General features: G+C 40.0%; 1 protein-coding gene and 1 long non-coding RNA gene across 4 annotated transcripts in view; one reads left to right on the top strand and one right to left on the bottom strand.

Annotated features, from left to right (window-relative positions):
- Positions 1–17,870, bottom strand: part of LOC306638367 — a 71,751-nt gene that overhangs the window by 2,712 nt on the left and 51,169 nt on the right. The window contains exon 2 of the long non-coding RNA XR_013757482.1: positions 13,342–13,412. This is a non-coding gene — a long non-coding RNA (uncharacterized lncRNA). The remainder of the gene's footprint in view (positions 1–13,341; positions 13,413–17,870) is intronic.
- POU2AF1 (POU class 2 homeobox associating factor 1) overlaps positions 1–17,870 on the top strand; it is a 69,703-nt gene that overhangs the window by 38,070 nt on the left and 13,763 nt on the right. Inside the window, exon 1 of one of the 3 annotated variants that reach the window (XM_079101650.1) lies at positions 7,242–7,901. The exons of the other annotated variants lie outside the window; for them this stretch is intronic. Within the exon in view, the coding sequence (XP_078957776.1) occupies positions 7,724–7,901 (178 nt within the window). The 5' untranslated portion in view covers positions 7,242–7,723. Of the gene's footprint in view, positions 1–7,241; positions 7,902–17,870 lie in introns of those variants that run through there. 3 annotated transcript variants of the gene reach the window in all.

Here is a 17,870-nt window from a genome sequence, read left to right as displayed (position 1 = left end):
CGGATATCAGAATTTGGCTTTGTCTCTGGGTTTACACAGGGCAGACTTAGCTCACTTCGTTAACTAGATTCACTAGTGTCACCATGGCCCACAAATGCCTCATGTAATTAATTAACTGCTCTCTTTTTTGGAGACTGATTTCTCTTTGAACTCACAAGCTATCTATAATTTCAAGCTATATTTATCTCTCACTTTTCCTCATTTTATTCTTCTTCTAGTTATGTTTCCATGTTTCATGTTCTCTCTCTCTCTCTCTTTGTCTCTCTCTTTGGGTTCTGGAGATTGAACTCAGGGGCAGTTGACCACTGAGCCAAACCCCCAGCTCTATTTTGTATTTTATTTAGAGACAGGGTCTCACTGAATTGCTTAGTGCCTCACTTTTGCTGAGGCTGGTTTTGAACTTGTGATCCTTCTGCCTCAACCTCCAGAGTCACTGGGATTACAGGTGTGTTCTACTGTGCCTGGTCATGTTCTGCATCTCTTGATTTATTCATTCAAGTTATTTTCCCATCAAATTAGAGAAGAAAAAAACCCAAAAAACCAAAAAGCCATGAAGTTGCTGGCCTTTCATCTGTACCTGTGACATAAAGTTACCCAGGAACATTTCATAATGCAAATAGACTTGTCTTCACATGTTGGGCCTTTGCCTTTTTATAGTAAACTATCCCTTTGATTCACAAGGAAATGGACTTCGACTTTATTGCAGTTCCTACTTCCATAATGTCTGGGTACAATTCACGAAACATACCTGGTGAAAATCTGAGTCTCTGGAGGGCCAGGTGTTTCAGGAAGAGGAAGAGGAGGAGGTTCCTTTTTTGTGTCTTCAGAAGGAAGGATGATTGACAAGTCATGCCTCAATCATTGGATAAATTCCCTTCCCTTCACTCCTTTGAGACTTCAACTCAAAGGGAATAGGACACTGGTCAGTAGCTGGTCAGGCCAACAGCATCCCTGATATTTGTGTTTTGAGGAAGTTCTGTCACTTGGGTGACTTTGAATGTCACCCAGAAAAGCAGTAAGGTTCACGATGTGAGTTATGGACAGGCAGAGTTGGTGCCAGGTCATAGGGTCACCAGAATACTATTCCATAGGGGAACTATTGGAATGGAATTGTTTCTGTGAGCAGAGCGTTCATGGTGCCAAACTCGCTCCTGTGTGTGGGAAACCATGGTTATGTGTTTAGCTAGACAAAGGAATGCTCCACGCTATGCTTAAGTTGGAGGTTTTGTTTTTCTTCTTAATCAGGGCTTTCTAGGGACATTCCAATGAAAAAGACCTGAGAGAGGATGGATGGAAAAAGGAATCTTGAGATAAAAGGAAGGGCTAATTTTTTTGTTGTTTACTTTGGTGTTTCCTAAATATCTAAGCAGTGTCTCCTGATTAAAACCAAACCAAAACAAACCAAACACAACCAACAGAGTTAGGACCTCTCCAAACCTATTGAGTCATTCTCTGGGGGCTGGGGTGGGGCCCAGGAATATCTCTTTATAATGAGCATTCCATGTAATTTGAGTGGGAACCAAGGAATTCCTTCCTAGGAATTCTTGTGGGATTTTCCACTATTTAAAAAAAAAAAAAAACAACCCTATTTTTTTTCACACTACGATTAACTTGCTTGAACACAGTGACTATGCTTTCCTTACCTTAGTAGCTAGCACAATTTCCAGCACAGAGTTTGTGCTTAATAAACATTAGTAGAAATATATCTCATGGAAGATATTTCTCAAAGGAGGCCATCAATTGTGCAGGGAATGGGGAAAGGTACTATTGATCGTATGACAAAAATATCAAATAAAGGCCATTATTCAGTGGTGGGTGGTGCCAAGCAATGTTGAAGCAAAAAACAACAGAACAAAGAGTCTTTCTGTCTTAGAAGGACCATATAGTGAGTAGAACAGCCTGAAGACTTTCCTTTTGCAAAGGCTATTTTCCAAAGCTCCATGGTAATATGAGAAACAAAGGGAGTAACCACCGGACTTTCTTGACTATCTTCCAAGATAACTTATAGCAGCACTGGGTTATAGATAATAATTAAATCACCTGGTCCTTGTTTTTCTCATCTGCGTAATGGGATATGGGTATTTACCAGATGCCTGGGTTGATGGAAGGTTGTCAGTATTACTAGAAGCCATCTGTTTAGTACCAAAGGGCATTCAAAAATAGCCATAAACAGAATTGGACATCCTCTAGACTGCCACAGAAGTCAGGCTATTACAGTAATAAAACCCTGTCTTCTGAACATTGGTATCCATCCAGACCAACTGGGTTGGTTCAATCTCCATTTGATCAGACCAATGTGATTTCCCTTTCATAGTGTCTAGTCCTAACGTGTAAGTATTTAAGGTGTGATAAAGCTGGAAATCCAATAGTTGATGACATTTTTAGATAAGGACCTGCCCAGCAGCTGTCAGCCATATTTGCAGATCCTGGCTGGGAATTTGAAAAGCTGAGATGTGGTCTGAACCCAATGCTTCTTTGGTAAGGGTGGCAGGGCAAGTTCTTTTCTTGAAAAGTAGAAATGGCAAAGCTTGAAGGACTCCCTGGTGTGCATGAATTTTGAGAACAAAAATATGAAAGGGAATTCAGTTGTGTAGCCTTTTGATCTGAACCAAAACAATAAAATTAATGTATAGAAAACTCTACACTATTGCATCTAATCTTTGCAACAATTATTATTTCAAGTTTGAAAAGGAATAAACTACAACTAGGAGAACCTAAACAACCCACAAGTCTTCACCATTTGTAGTATAGCCAGATTCCAAACCAGGAATTCCAAATGTAAATTAAATAATCTCTTCACTATATTTTCCTGACTGCCCTAAATGGAAACTATGCAGAAGAATGAAATGATATGCAATTGCTGGAGTAATGAGAAATGGGCTTAACTCACTTGGTATGTAAAGAAATGTACATACTGTAGGCAGCAATAGATTTTAATATTTTACCTGTGGATTGCTCATTTTACCTTGGAGCCCATTATTGTTCTAGCTAGATTTAAGTAATTTCTCTTTCATATTTCAAAATTTGATATCATAGTACTTCTCTAAAATAAACAATAGTTCTTAACCTTGGATATGAACAGTGGTTCATGAACTCTACGGACTCTCTACCAAGGAAAATGTTTGTATGCACATAGAATTCACGGGCACTCTTTAAAATCATCCTGGTCTTCTCCTTCTCTCCCATCTCTAAGGTTAAGAAATCCATTTGACTTTGCAAATTGCCCTGAATTTCTGACCACAGACTATTTTCAGTGTCTAGGGATTGTTAAGTCTGTGGGCCATCAATTTTCTATGTTTTAGTATATCTGTATCTGTATTGATGACAAATCATTTGTTGAAAAATGTTAATTGGATTTTTTGTCTGCCCAACACCAATTATGTGTATTTTAATAACAATTTCTGTTTTGTTTATTGCTGTATCCCTAAAGGCTGGAATTTGGCACAAATTACAAGATATAATTAGCATTTTTTGTGTGTTTAATGCATGTGTTTTTGGAAATTGTAGGTTAAACTGGAATGAATCACATAATGCAATAGGACAACTTGTTTTTTAAGGGAATTTGTCTATAATTTCTCCAATATGTACATTTCTGTAGATTTTTGATATATACTTTATCAAGCTAAGGAAGCATCCTTCTAGTCCTAATTTTCTAAGAGTTATTTTTCTAATATTAAAAACAGGTATTGGACTTTATCAAATGTTTAGACATTGAGATAATTTCCTAATTTTTCCTCCTACAGTTCATCAATGTGTTGAATTACATCGATAGAGTATACTAAGAGTGAACCATCCTTACATTCCTGGGATGAACTCTATGTATTATGATGTATCATTATTATTTCATGATGTAGTATTCTTTCATAATATACAATTGGATTCTACAAACTAATATATAGTATTCTTGAATCTATGTACACAAATTAAATGGCCAATAATTTTCTTATATTGACCTTATCTAGATTTAGAATCAAGGTTACATCAGTCTTTTATTTGCAAATTTCCTGTGGTTGGTTGGTTTGTTTGAACTATAACTTAACATTATTGGATCTTTTAAAATATTTGAATTACATCCATGAATCTGTCTTTTAATTGGTAAGCTTAATCTTTTAAGATTATTTATTATAGTTACTGTACTATTAGAATCCACCCTGTTGTCTTATTTTTATGTTCCATTTGTTGTATTTAAAAAAAATACCTCCTTCCTGTATTCCATGGAAAGGTCCAGTTTTCTTTAGCTGGTTTAAAAATGAAACATTCTATTTCTGTTTTTATAGTAAGAACAGAAGTGGTAGTTGCCCTTCACATGTTTATTTTCTGCCATTGATTTCCTCTACAGGTTAAGCATCTTTAATCTGTAAACCCAAATCCAAAATACTCCAAAATTAGAGACTTTTGAATGTCTACATGATAGCACCAGTAAAAAATTCCACACCTGACCCCATGTGACAGGTTGTAGTCAAAACATGCATGCGCAGGATTGGGGTTGTAGCTTAGTGGTAGAGCCCCTTCCTAGCACATGTGAGGCATTGGGTTTGAGCCTCAGCACCACATAAAAATAAAATAAAGGTATTGTGTCCACCTACAACTGAAAAATATTTTTAAAAACATGCATGTACTGAAAATATTGTACAAAATTAGTTTCAGGCTATGTGGATGGGGTGTATATTAAATATAAGTAAATTTTGTGTTTAGATTTGTGGCTTATACCCAATATATCTCACTATGCATATCCAAATATTCCAAAATCTGAAAAAAGTCTGAAATCTGAAAGACTTTTGGTCCTAAAATTTCAGATAAAGTTTATTCAATCTGTATTTTCCTCTTTATGCAACAAAAATATTAGTACAATTAAATTTCCCTTTGATTTCCTTTAGTGCTTCATATCACAAAATTAAATAGAATATAATATAAATGATGTCCCTTGGACTTGTGGCAAGCACGTAGATATTTTTTAGATATTCCTTTCTGTGTTATTATAGGTGAATTTTCTCTTTTTGTTCCCAGTTTTAAGAAATTTTCTATTACAAACTTGATCCAGCTATTTGATGACCTTTTGTTCTGATATTTCTTGCAACATCCTCCCAGGTAGCCCTTTTCATTTGAATACTTCCTCAAAGAGCAATTTTAATGTGAGGCCTTGCAGGTCTCAGGATATTTTTGTTATGCTACGATATTTGAATGGCAGTTTGGCTAGGTTTAAAAATTACAGGTTCAATGTTCTTTTTCTTCAATAGTTTAAAAATACTTCTTTATTGTCTATTTGCATCTAATTTTGTTATGGAGAAGTATACTTTTATTCTGATTCTTGATTCTTAGTTGTTAATACACTATTCTCAGTAAAATTTTAGAGTTTCCTTCTTTTGTTAGTTATTTAAAAATATCATATTCTGTGTCTGGCCATTAGTCTTCCCTTCCTCTATTATTTTGTCTGTGTCTGCTAGTGTACAAAATCTGATTCATCGGCACACCTCTGGGTCTCCCCTCCTCCCTGTTTCCAGAGGGTAGGGATTTATCCCAGAAGGTATAACTTCTACTGATCTGCTCCAGGTTTAAATCATACTGATCCTATATTAATGTGACTGATTTTTCCCTTTACTGATTTCAACTTAATGAATATCCACTAGTATAATTACTTAGAACTCTGGGTGCCATCAGATGAACTTAGGTCTGACACCTACCCAACAGTCTAGTAACCTTGTGATACTGGGCAAATTAAATTTCCTAAGCATTTGTTTCTTGGAACAATACAGATAGACGTTTCCTCATAGAGTTGTTGTGTGTGGACTAGATTAGATAATATATTTAAGGCTGCACATGGAACCTGGGCATAGTAAGTAATTTTTATTAGGTTATGAAAATTGTGATGCTAGGCCTGCGAGGAGAAACAGAGATGAATAAAGTTCTTATTTTCATGGACTTGGAGAGAAGAAGAGCCAAAATATGATCACTGTGAGAGAGGACCAGAAGGGTTCACATCCTCCTAGGAATCTATGAGACATTCAGAGAATCGCTTATTTATTTTATAAACATGGAAACTGAGACTAAAAGAGTTTTGTGACTTGTTTAAGGGGACAGAGCAGTGAATGGCAGAACCTTCATGGGAACCCACGTCTCCTGGGACTGAGCCAGGCCTGATGGATGTGCCTAAGAGGCCCAAGGCTTTATGATGCTGCTACCTTCATAACAGGCCCGCCCATCATCCTGCAGTTAGAGGCTCTGGGTGAGGCCCAAAACAGCCAGGAGACAGCCCTCTCTCTCTCTCGTGAGCGAGTTGTTTATGTGAACATTTCTCCTTAAGACCTGCCCTCAAACAAACAACCCATTAGAGACAGTCATTCGTAACTTCATCAAGTGAAGTTTTTCAGAGGTAAGTATGGCCCAGGTCTTGTGGAAACCCTGGAGAGAAAAAGATGAAACCTCCTTGAGGAACCTACAGGATCATGCAACAATATCCCTTCATTTAGTGACCAGACCAAGTGCTCCAAGAGCTGAGAAAAGATGGATGGATATTTTCTTGGCCGAGAGGTTTGGTGAGTCAGAATATTTTTTACAAAAAAAGATACATTCGAGTTGGATCTTGAAAAATGAAGAGGTGATTTTCAGATGGGGAAGAGGGGAGAGGAACCCAGCAAGAGAGGCCTCAGGGTCAAAGGAGGGGTTTGCACAAATATTCAGCAGTGCTTAGAAGGCACTGGTAGGAGGAGAGGAAGGCAAGGGCTCCACTGGGAGGGGCTTTATGTGCCCCCATTTCTGTGGCTGATGGGAGAGGAGAATGTCAGTGTCAGATGCAAGATTGCTCTGAGGCACCGACATGGCTTAGGGGGTCCTAGCCAAGTGGTCTCACCCCAGACTGATTGGGTCACTGGATTCTGAGCATGTGGGTTTCAGATATACAGTGACAGAAGGCTTCCACACTGGGAAGGATCCTTGTGGCTCACACTCCATACAATACAGGTGTTAAGCCCGTGACTCCTCCTGTGAGAAGCTTCCTGTTAATCAGATGGAGAGGCACTAGGAGAGAGGCCCTGTTCTTACTGTGCCAACAAAACCCCTTTAAGAAACCAGCTCCATTTAAGGGACCTGGGCATCTTCTTTCTTCCCTGAGTTGGCCTCTTTCTCTGTGGACATATCTACCATCAGAATCAATGTCTTCCATATTTTAACAAAATTAAGGCTTACGGTTTTGGTGGGGACTGGGGCCAAGGGAGGGGCCGCTGAATTTCAAAGTGGAATAAACAGAAAAGCAATATTAAAGGAGGAGGAGGTTGTTTAGTGAGGCTTGAAGGGAGGACAGGTGCTTCCTCCCATGTTGAGAATCAGTGACCCCTGGGAATCGCATTTCCCGTTGAGCAAGCGCCCATGGCAGACAGAGTCCTGCCGAAGTCCTGGTGGTGGAACCCAGAACGAGCACCAGAGAAAAACCAGCATTTTCCAGAGGTTCTTTTGGGATCCCCATTGTGTGAGGAGGTCCAAGACTTGCCATGGTGCTCACACCATCTCACTCACTCAGACCTTCACACTCTCACACAAAGGACATCACACTGTGGCTCTGCGCAGATGGCCACGGCCTCCTGTGCTTTGTGGTTGTTCAGTCCCAGCTGGCTGGTTCTGTGTGTGAAGCACTCTGTAGCCAATAGGTCTCTGAGGATGCACACATAGTGGGGTGACAAGCAGTGCTGCTGAAGAAAAAGTGCACCCGTGCCTGAGGTGGGAGGATGTGATGACGTGCCCCCACGCAGCGGGAACGCAGGCCTTTAAAAAGCTGAGGAAGCAGCCTCAGATCAAGCGGGTGGTTCCACTGGAGGAAAGCACACCCAGGTCTCACATTAAAGAAGCCAAACTGTCTGCTTCAAAGAAAAAAGGCAACATCCTGTCACAGGCCATGCTCTGGCAAAAGCGTAAGTGGTTTGACTGTGGCTGTCAAAGTCAAGTAAGCACAGTCAGGGGCCAGGAGATCACCCGTTGGCGTGGAGTTGGGGAGGTGGTGGTGATGGGGCCACAGGGCCTGGGTTCCAAGCTGGGGAGCAGGGAGGGAGAGGGTGGGCGAGACAGAGCCTGGTGGAGAAACCAACCTGTCAGAGGTGATGCTGATTTTCCAGGCTGGTGGGGGAATGAACTAGTGTCCCAAGGTGGGACAGCTCATCCTATCTCTGCTTCTGTGCATGAATCACTGTGGTGAAGAAAGGGCAGTTTAGGTTCACAAAACAAAAGCCACATGTGATACAGGTTTGGGGCTGGAGGGGAAAGTGGTGCAGTTCTGTACATGAGGGGCTTTATTTTTATAGGCAGATACTCTTCAGCCTGTTTGGTTTTGTGGACCTGTTTCTACCTCAATAACTTAGCTCTCTGCTGAAGGTCATTTGTTTCTGGGCATGTGTTGGCACAAGGTGGAAAACTGGTTTTAAGAACTGGGTCTTTAGTCACTTCATTCTCTGCCAGTTGTTCTTTTTCCCATTCTGTGGTAAGACTTGTGTGTCCCAGCGCGGAAAGACAGAAGGTTTTATCTTTGATCTTGGTTTTTATCCCTGGAGTTCGATGGAACAACTGTGAACTTTATTTTCCATTATGTGGACTAAACAGGAACTTGTGTTATTCATCATTGAAATCATAAAGAGATTATCTGCAATATTCCTTTTATGAGGTAAATGAAGTAACTCAACAGTTTCTTGAGAGATGAAGCTTACAGGGGTTCAGTTCTATACTTCTTCAGCAAGAAGTGTTACCAAAAATATTGCTTTATTCTTTTAAAGGTACTTAGTTCTCTAAAATGCCTTTTAATTAATTCAGGCATACCTTACCACAGAGCAAACTTCATCTAAGAGAATGTAGATCTACAGAAAAAGGTAAATTAGGGAGTTTATTTTACAAAGGACTATTCTATTGGATACTTTGAAGTTCTGAAAATATAAATTCATTAATTAAAATGTGACTTACAGTCCTGCTATAACCAATTTGTTGTTTTTATTTCTCGTGTAAATTCTTTGGAATTGAATTTATTAATGCATGATGCAGAGGAGTGACTTCAACATTTCTCAGATTGTGATGTGAGATGCATTTTTTTATAAATAAAAAGAAATAAACTTTAATTTGGATTTGGAGTTATGGACTCCTTCCAAGATAATTAGGAACATTTTATTTTGGATGTTGTACAATTCTACCAGAAAGAGGATAAAGAAAGCTCCTATCCTTCCAGAAGCAATGGCAGCCAGCACCATTGGGAATGTTTGTGGGTAAGGGCAGGGGACATTAATGTCTTTACTGGGAGCTTCTAAGCACCCATATACCCTCTCACTTTGAGCTGGATTATTTGGGTTTGTGTGAGTCCCTCCTTTTTTCAGTTCTTTGGTTTCTCATATTTAAAATGGGGGGTTAAAAAAATACCCCTTTTGCAGAGCTATCCTTTGTAAGCAACAGTGTCTCCCAATGATGCTAACTGCTTGGTTCTGTATCAGCATCTGAGATGGGTTGCTTCCCAGGTAATATTTTCTCTTCTCAGTTATGCATTACATTTTTTATTTTCTAATGTTCTCTAAGAGATGAAAAGTTTGCTTTTTTATAAAGGGGATGTCAGAGGGCAAGCTCACAGCTTGGGGCCTAGCCAGGTGTGGCAAAACTCCTTCATAAGGGGAATGAAATTGTAAGCTCTCCAGTGGAATAACTGGGGTGAACATTTCTACATGTTCAGATGAACACACATCAAAGTTTTCTTTAATTGTCTTTTACAGACTTAAAGAAAACTAGGGAAGGCCCTGTGCACTGCACCTATCCTTGTAACCAGGACCCACGTATGTGGTGTTCGGGGAGGGCACCTTGGTGACTAAACCCTGTGGGAAAACCAGTAAAAACAGGGCGGCATCATCGGCCCACTTAGAATCACTGATGGAAGGGCTGGGTTTGAAATCAGACACCAAGAGTGCTGAAAAGCACTTTCTTTTTCAGAAAACACCCTGGAGGCATGAGCTGAAATGACTGTGCCCTGGGGTTCTGGAAAGGGTTAAGAAAACATTCACTCTGTAAAAGTTGCCTCCTTCCTACCTGGCCCATGACCCCTGTTGATGGACTAAATGTGAACACAGGCTTTGCTAGATCCTAGAATAGCGTGACAAAACTCAGAACTGCTGGCACAGAGAAATGATCTTCAGGCCTCAACTATGGATTAAAAATTTACTTGACCAGCCAATTAGATAACTGTGGATTCTCTCCCCGGTTCTGCACTTGGCCCTGCCCGTCCCACATAGCATAGAACTAACATCCACCCCAACTAGTAATGGAACAGAAAAAATGAGTGTTGGAATGAGATAGGGCTGGATGTGACAGGTAGCTTTCAAATGAGTTATTTTATCTTCTCACATTCTTAAAAATCTGGAAAATGGGAGTTTGACTTAGTTTTTATGAGAACTAAAGTAGAGAATATTGGTGAAGTGATATCAAGTTCTCCGAATTCTCAGTTAGTGCCTCCCCACCAGACATCTCCCATCTGGTAAGCCCAACTTGAATGATCAGGGTTATGCCAAACTCCCTCTTGTATGTCCTTTTCTACTCTTTGGTTAGAAGAGCTAAAAAGCCTCAATCAGAATATTTTTGGGTATTAGGATCTAGTGACATTTTCTAATTGTCTAAAAGAGGAATCTTCAAATATGGCCTGTATACCAAATCAGGCCTATTGCCTGTTTTCATAAATGAAGTTATTGGAACACATGCCTATTTATTTGCATATCATCCAAGGCTGCTTTGCTGTGATGATGGTGTTGAGTAGTTGTGACAGAGACAGTACATCACATAAAGCTTGTAGTAATTAGCATCTGGCCTGTTAGAGAAAAAGTTTATGCCCTATGGTCTTAGATGATTTGCTTGGTACTTTGAGTATTTATTTCCTTGGGGTACTCAGTATCCTGGGCTTGCGCAGTATCATCGGCAATGGTAGATACAACTTGCAGCCAATTTATTAAATACTTTGTCCAATGCCTAAAATTGATTTGATTGAACTGCCTTAAAAGTGCTTGTATATGTATAAAACACTCAACACCTCTTGTTAGAGAGGAAATAAATTGGCAACTGCATTTTATCACTCTTGTTAGTATTAAGATAAATCTAATGATAATGGAAAACAAACAACCAATTTTCTTTTGACTGGTTGTCTCATGTCCCATAGACTTGGCCTTGATATATCTTTATTGTAGTACCCAAGGAGGCACCTTAGGAAATAGCTATAATCAAATTATTATGGCACAGATGTGACTTTGCTCTCAGATAACTTGAACAGAGAGGAGGTTTAGCAAACAAATAAATTAGGGTATCAGAATTCTCGTGAACATGGAACTCTGCTCTTAGGATTTAACCTAGGGGTCCATTAAGTAGGCAACACTTTTAGGGTGCTTAAAAACAAGGAAATTTAAATATACATATAATTTTTTTTTGAAACTTGAAGTCACCTGCATAGATCAGACACAATTATAACAAGAAGTAAACTTAACATCTGTGGACAGCCTCTAATATTTCTGTTCTGTGTTACATCCTTTACTTACCTAATGAGCTTAATAGGCATCTTTACCAAGTTTATCCATGATTCTTTTTTTTTTTTTTTTTGGTATCAGGGATTGAACCCAGGGGTGCTTAACCACTAGGCCACATCCCCAGCTCTTTTAAATATTTTATTTAGAGACAGGTCTCACTGAGTTGCTTAGAACCCCGCTAAGTTGCTGAGGCTGGTTTTGAACTCACAATCCTCCTGCTTCAACCTGCTAAGCCACTGGGATTATAGGCATGCGCCACAGCAAACACTGATTCAGTGGTTCTTGCTGTGAAAGACAAATTGAATCCGAAGGAGAGACATGAATTCACAGGCACCTTCTGTAGGTGGAATAGGTGACCCATCTACCAAGCACACAAATGTAATTGGTAAAAGAGCAGATGGTTTTCATGGTGGATGTTTTACTTCTTTCTCCCTATATTTACTACGGTAAAATGCCAAATGTGTCCCTCTCTATACCCGGAAAGTTACTCAGAAATTTTGAAAGCTCTGTTTCAACATATGCTGCAAATCTATTCTTCTGTGAGAAACAAAAATAGAATCAAGGGTGTCTACATTTGTTCACTGAATGTGTGACATTTGATTAATTAAGAAGTCCTATAAATGTTTGTTTTTAACTTTCTCATTACAAAATAAGTATATCAGTTTCTTTCTTCTCTAATTTCTTCCAAAAGTAGTTTATTTTTTGACTAAATGAAGATGTCCAGTAATTTCTCATTCTGAACCAGCCAAATCAAAGTTTGGTGATGTGATCTTTAACATAGTTTTCACCTTTAGGAAATACCTAGCAACACTCTAGTTTTCTCATTTTTGAGGAACTGCTGCTTGACAAGAGTGGGCCTGCCTTGGATGGGAAGCGGAGCTTCACTGAAACCTCCTGTCCTGGTTGTGAGGTGCTATAGACAAGACCTTATTTTTGTAGACAGGAGACAAGGACTCTACTTTGCACCATAGAAAATCAGGCATGGGGCCATCAGCAAACCACCTAACCACTTTGGGTCTCATGTGAAATGGAACTTGTTTTTTCCTGGCTAAGGGCAAGGAAACTGAACTTGATTAAAGTTCTTTTCCAGCTCTAATTGCTGAATTTTCTTATGTGCTTATAAAAAATAGAGCATATATATTTTTTAATTTTTAAATTTTATTTGTTCTAATTAGTTGTACATGACAGTAGAATGCATTTATACGTTTTGATAGATCATATATAAATGGAGTGTAATCTCTCATTTTTCTGATGGTACATATTGCAGGATCACATCAGTCATGCAGTCTTACATGTACATGAGGTAATAATGTCTGTTTTACTCTACTATCATTCCTTCCCCCACACCCCTTGCCCTCCCTTCATAGCCCTCTACCTAATGTAAAGTAACTCTATTCTTCCCTGTCCCCTATCCCACCCCACTTATTGTGAATTAGCTTCTGTATATCACAGAAAACATTCAGGCTTTGGTTTTGGGGGTTTGACTTATTTCACTTTTAATTCAAGAGTCCGTAGTATAATGGAGTGGATTTTTGCATCTGCTTAGAGCTGTCCTTTTCAGCCTTGGCTACACAATGGAATACTCTGGGGAGATTTAGGAAACACTGATCCCAACTCGGAACTTGTGGTTAAATGTCCCTGGACAGTGGGATTTTCAGATGCTTTTCTGGGTGATTTTAATGTGCAGTCAAGGTCAAGAACTGCTGACTTGGAGGTTGAAATCAGTAGCTTCTACTTTACCTTTGGATTTTACACTCTGTGATCAGAACATGCTCAATCCTTTACATAGTGATAAACAGCAGCTACGGGGGCATTGAGTATTTACTTGGTGCCATGCAGTGTACCAAAATTTCTGTTGGACCCGTTTGGATTTTATTTTGTTGCTCATGAAGAGACCTGAAATAATAGAAATTTAAATACGATAGTGACATACTTTCTGTCATGTAAAAGAAGCTCATGTTCATCTGCTCGAGATTGTATAGAGTCTATACTGTACTAATGACATCCCTGTCTTTCTGGTCTGCTGTCCATGGCGTATGGCTTTTGTCCTCAAGCTTTCTTCATAGTTACCTCTGTAATTCGAGTCACTATGTTCATGTTCTTTTTCACATTTTCAGACAAGGTCAAAGAGGAAAAGGGAGAAACAAAAAATGATGTCTCTCTATCACTGCCCCTTCCCCCAACACAAAACTCCTAACATGTAACGGCCACTCCTACTTAGAAGGGAGAACAGCATAACTGTTTAGCTGGGCACACTGCCACACTCCAGAATGCAGGGGTTGTTAGGAAGGAGGGAGAAGGCAGATGTTGGGTGTGACAACTGCCAGTCTTTGCCACGCTTTGAATGTGTTATCTCATTTAATTCTCATAAAAACTCCATGGCATAGCTTCTGTTGCAAAGTCTTTGCATAGATGAGGAAATTGAAGCTTCAAGATTAGGTTAGTAACTCACTCACACAGTAAAATTAATTTGACCCAGACCTCAAGTATTGACTTGCTAAGCTGCCCTGTTTGCCACGACTTAGAAAGTGCTCTTGGTGAAAGCCCAGGCCTTCCACATTAGGTAAAGGCCAAGGGCAAGATGAAGCCCACCAGCCCACATATGGCTGTTCATACCTTGAGAACTCATATTTGATGTGTTTGGCCTTTGCTTCAGCTTACTCATCGAAGAAAACAGGATCTGTGCTTGCTATTGCACCTCCTCCACTGGGCCCTTTGCAGACATCTTGGTTAATGGAAGGCTCAAAGAGGAACCTAGAGTCTGCCCCAGATAATCCAACACATCTGTTTTTTGAGCAGCTCTAATGCAAATCCTGTGTGGCAGCCTATGTTGGGAGTCCAAGCTTCTGCCTCCTGGGAACTTCCTTCCTTATGAACCTTCTAGACTTTGCAAGGGCCAGTCTATTCTTTCCCATCTCTGTGTGTGACTGCAAGTGAGGCATGGACTAGGGTTTTAATTTAAGTTGGAGAAGGACTTCTCTGTTCTTTGTTTGCCATTAGTGGTTTAATGCTTAGCTTCTAGGTTTATGCCTAATGGTTTTGTGATGCTGCCAAGTCTCTCTGCCTATTTCTGCCACCACTCTTACGTATACACCACGGATGGGGCTCTTCCCTTTTAGGGGGTATACTGTGCTTAGCATTAAGAAATAACCAATAAATAGTAGTTACTACTATCATTTTCCTATTCTCTTTCACTTTACTTCTGAGGACAATGTTGTGCAGGCTACTACAGTCTGTATGCCCTCTGAGTTCTGCATTTCTGGTGAAATGGCAGGGTATGTATTCCCTATTAATAATAGGGTTCCCAATCAGGGCTCATGCTGATGGTTAAGCTTCCCATTCTGTGACCAACCTGGCTGTGATTACCCTACCACACTAGTAAGGTAGGATGCTAGTAAGTCTTGTAGTGATGGGCAAACTTGTGTTTGTGTTTTAATTCACCAGATTGGACCAAGGTGTTTATAAACTAGTAGCAAGGAGAATGACACTTGAAATATGCAAGAAATAGCACTAATGATACCGAAAACCGAAACAACAATGTGCTACCTCCTTTTCTTAGTAATGGTTTCATAGTACCACTTTCTGGGAAGAGCTGGTAGCCAAAGAATGATAAACTAGAATCATTTTCAGACCAGGTGTTGGGACCAAAAAGGATTTGACCACCCTTAAGAAAAGCTGAATTTCTTTTTAATCCAATAGAAAGAATCATACATTTAACTGAAAGTGAGGAAAAGAATAAAGATTATTAAAACTTTCTGGTCTGAGAAATGTTGAGGAGAGAGAAAAGAAAGGAAAGAAGAGAGGCAAAAAAGTTGAAAATAGGAGAAAGTCTTTACTGTTGAATGAAAGCCAGGCCAATCCAGCCCATCCATCCATCCATCCATCCAATAATGAAATTATGTTTAGCTAGAGAAATTAATAATTGGAAATAAATTATCTTCAGCAAGAAGGGGGAGTCGATGGGATCAGGGAACATATGGCACTGTATATAGGTCCTGAAGAATTGATGATAGTCAAGTTCATTGCTTAGATTCTGGGACATACAAATCTATCTTAGCATTGGAAAGATCATTCAAGGAGGAAAAGGCCGATAGACACAATTTTTGTGGTCATAATTATCTTTATGCAAACCAAATCTGCAGAACCCCAGTGTAAAAAGGAGCAGTTTTGAGGGGATATCCAGAGTTCAGATTGCTCATTTACTTCCATATTTCCTGCCTCTGTCCCTCTTTTGGCACCTGCAGTCACCCTAACTATATTCTAGGGTTCTTCAGATCACAGACCACCACCCGATCTGATCAATCCTTCACTCTTTCCAGCAAGATTCATGGTGGCTGCTCACAGATTCTTGGCTTACAGAGTGAACTGCTGGGAAGCACATTGTATTTGTCTTTGTGGAGCTTTAAAGATGTGAAGGTCATGATTTCAGTCTTTGTGTGTTTCTAGTAAATAAGGGGAAGGGGAAATTCTTTAACAATTAACCTAGTGATAGCTTTCCCAAACTTGATATTCTAATAACCCCTCCGCTTTTCCACTGTCCTTCATAAGGGAATCCCCCACATCATGAGGCCCATTGGTTAGTAAATCTGAGAATTACCCCCCAAAGTGCATCTTGACTGGTAAGTTGTCTCTTATGAGTCCATCATCAGGACTATTTCCACTTATGATGACTGTATCCCAGACCACCATGAACCTTGGGTCTTGGGCCTTTGGATTTGATGTTAAATGCACAACTGTTGCTGGGTCTGAAAGTCCTTCCAAGGGAGTGGTCCTTACATGAGTGTTTCAGGAAAAGTTTATTTCTTCCATAAGAAAATCAAAATTAGATAGAGGTTAATCAGGGAATAAACAACTGAATTTCCAGCTGTCTCCTCCAGTTGCTTAACCCATAGATTTTTTTTTCTGGGACTAGATCAGACTGGCAATTCTAGATTCAGGCCTTTATTTAATAAGGAAAGATGTATCCATCTCCTCTACCCCATCCCTCCCTATGATGCTGCCTTGCTATAGAATTGAGGTGGGTACCCAGGGTGGTTGAGCTCTCTTGTTCAATGCCTAATAAGGGTCTATTGCTCTCCATATCTCAGATTAGGCCCTTTCTCTCCCCTTTTGAGGCCTGCTGCTCTTAAAAAAGCTGAGGCAAGACATAATATGTCATCGAAAACGATCTATTATGCACCAGATGCCTGTGTCGATCTTACCCAATTCTTGTGATAACCTTTTAAGATGGATGGCATTTTCATTTTGCAGAGAGAAAAACTGATGCACACATATGCTACGTGGTTTTACTCGGGTCACACAGGTAATAAGGAATGTGACAGGCTTAGCAAACTAGGTCTGCCCAAGACCCAAACTGTACCATTGCTGCTGCTGCTGCTGCTGCTGTTTCTTCTTCCTCCTCTTCCTCATTCTCTCTTTTTTTTTTTTTTTGGTTCTGGGGATTGAACCCAGGGATGCTTAACCACTGAGTCACATCCCAAGACTTTTTAAAAAAAATTTTTATTTATGAGATAGGGTCTCACTAAGTTGTTTAGGGCCTCACTAAGCTACTGGCTTTGAACTTGCAGTTCTCCTGCCTCAGGCCTCCTGAGCCGCTGGGATTGCAGGTGTGTGCCACTGTACCCAGTCTATACTACTTCTTAATGCCAAGGATTTTAGAATTGCTTTGGTTATTTCCTCACCTTCCATATGAAATAAATCCACCCTTAGATGGAAGCTGGTTATGACTTTATCAAGGGTAGCTCTACTCTGGCTCAAAAGCCATTGCAAATTTGACTCTCAGATAGTTAGATTTAAAATCTCTGAAACCAGCTGATTTCCATATTAGAATCTGAGTCCCTGGGATTCTTCTTATCCTGGTGGGTTAATCATCCAAACTAGGGTCATACCACCTAGTGAAACATCCTTACGGTTCTCCCAGGGCCTGCCACTCTGAATGTCTTGGATGAGACTCACTCTCATGGAGTGACTCTAACCCCAGACCCCTCTCTGCAATGGAGAGAGATCTGACATGACTTTTGCCCCTGTCCTCTTTATTTAGTCCCCATAGACAGGGCTCCCTAGCTTGCTGCTCATTCAAGCATTACTGAGTCAGGTGGAGGTGGAAATAAGTCAAACAAGTCAGAACTACTTCAGATCTGAAACAGATGCAACTCTGTCACAGTTTGTAATTCTAGATTTGCTTTTGCTGTTATTTGATTACCTCTCTATAAGCATGAGAGCAGACTATAAGCTCCTTGAGGGCAGGGACCAAGCATGTTACACTTATTAAGTACTTGTTCAATGAATGCTCTGCCAGGGGTCTCTTGATCTTGACCCCTGCCTTGAGATGTGGTGTATCTGAGATGGGAACCC

Source organism: Sciurus vulgaris (assembly GCF_902686455.1).
Source record: "Sciurus vulgaris genome assembly, chromosome: 11".
NCBI classification, from domain to species: domain Eukaryota; kingdom Metazoa; phylum Chordata; class Mammalia; order Rodentia; family Sciuridae; genus Sciurus; species Sciurus vulgaris.
Note: the sequence above shows the minus strand (reverse complement) of the source record. Positions and strands in the feature narration are given on the sequence as shown.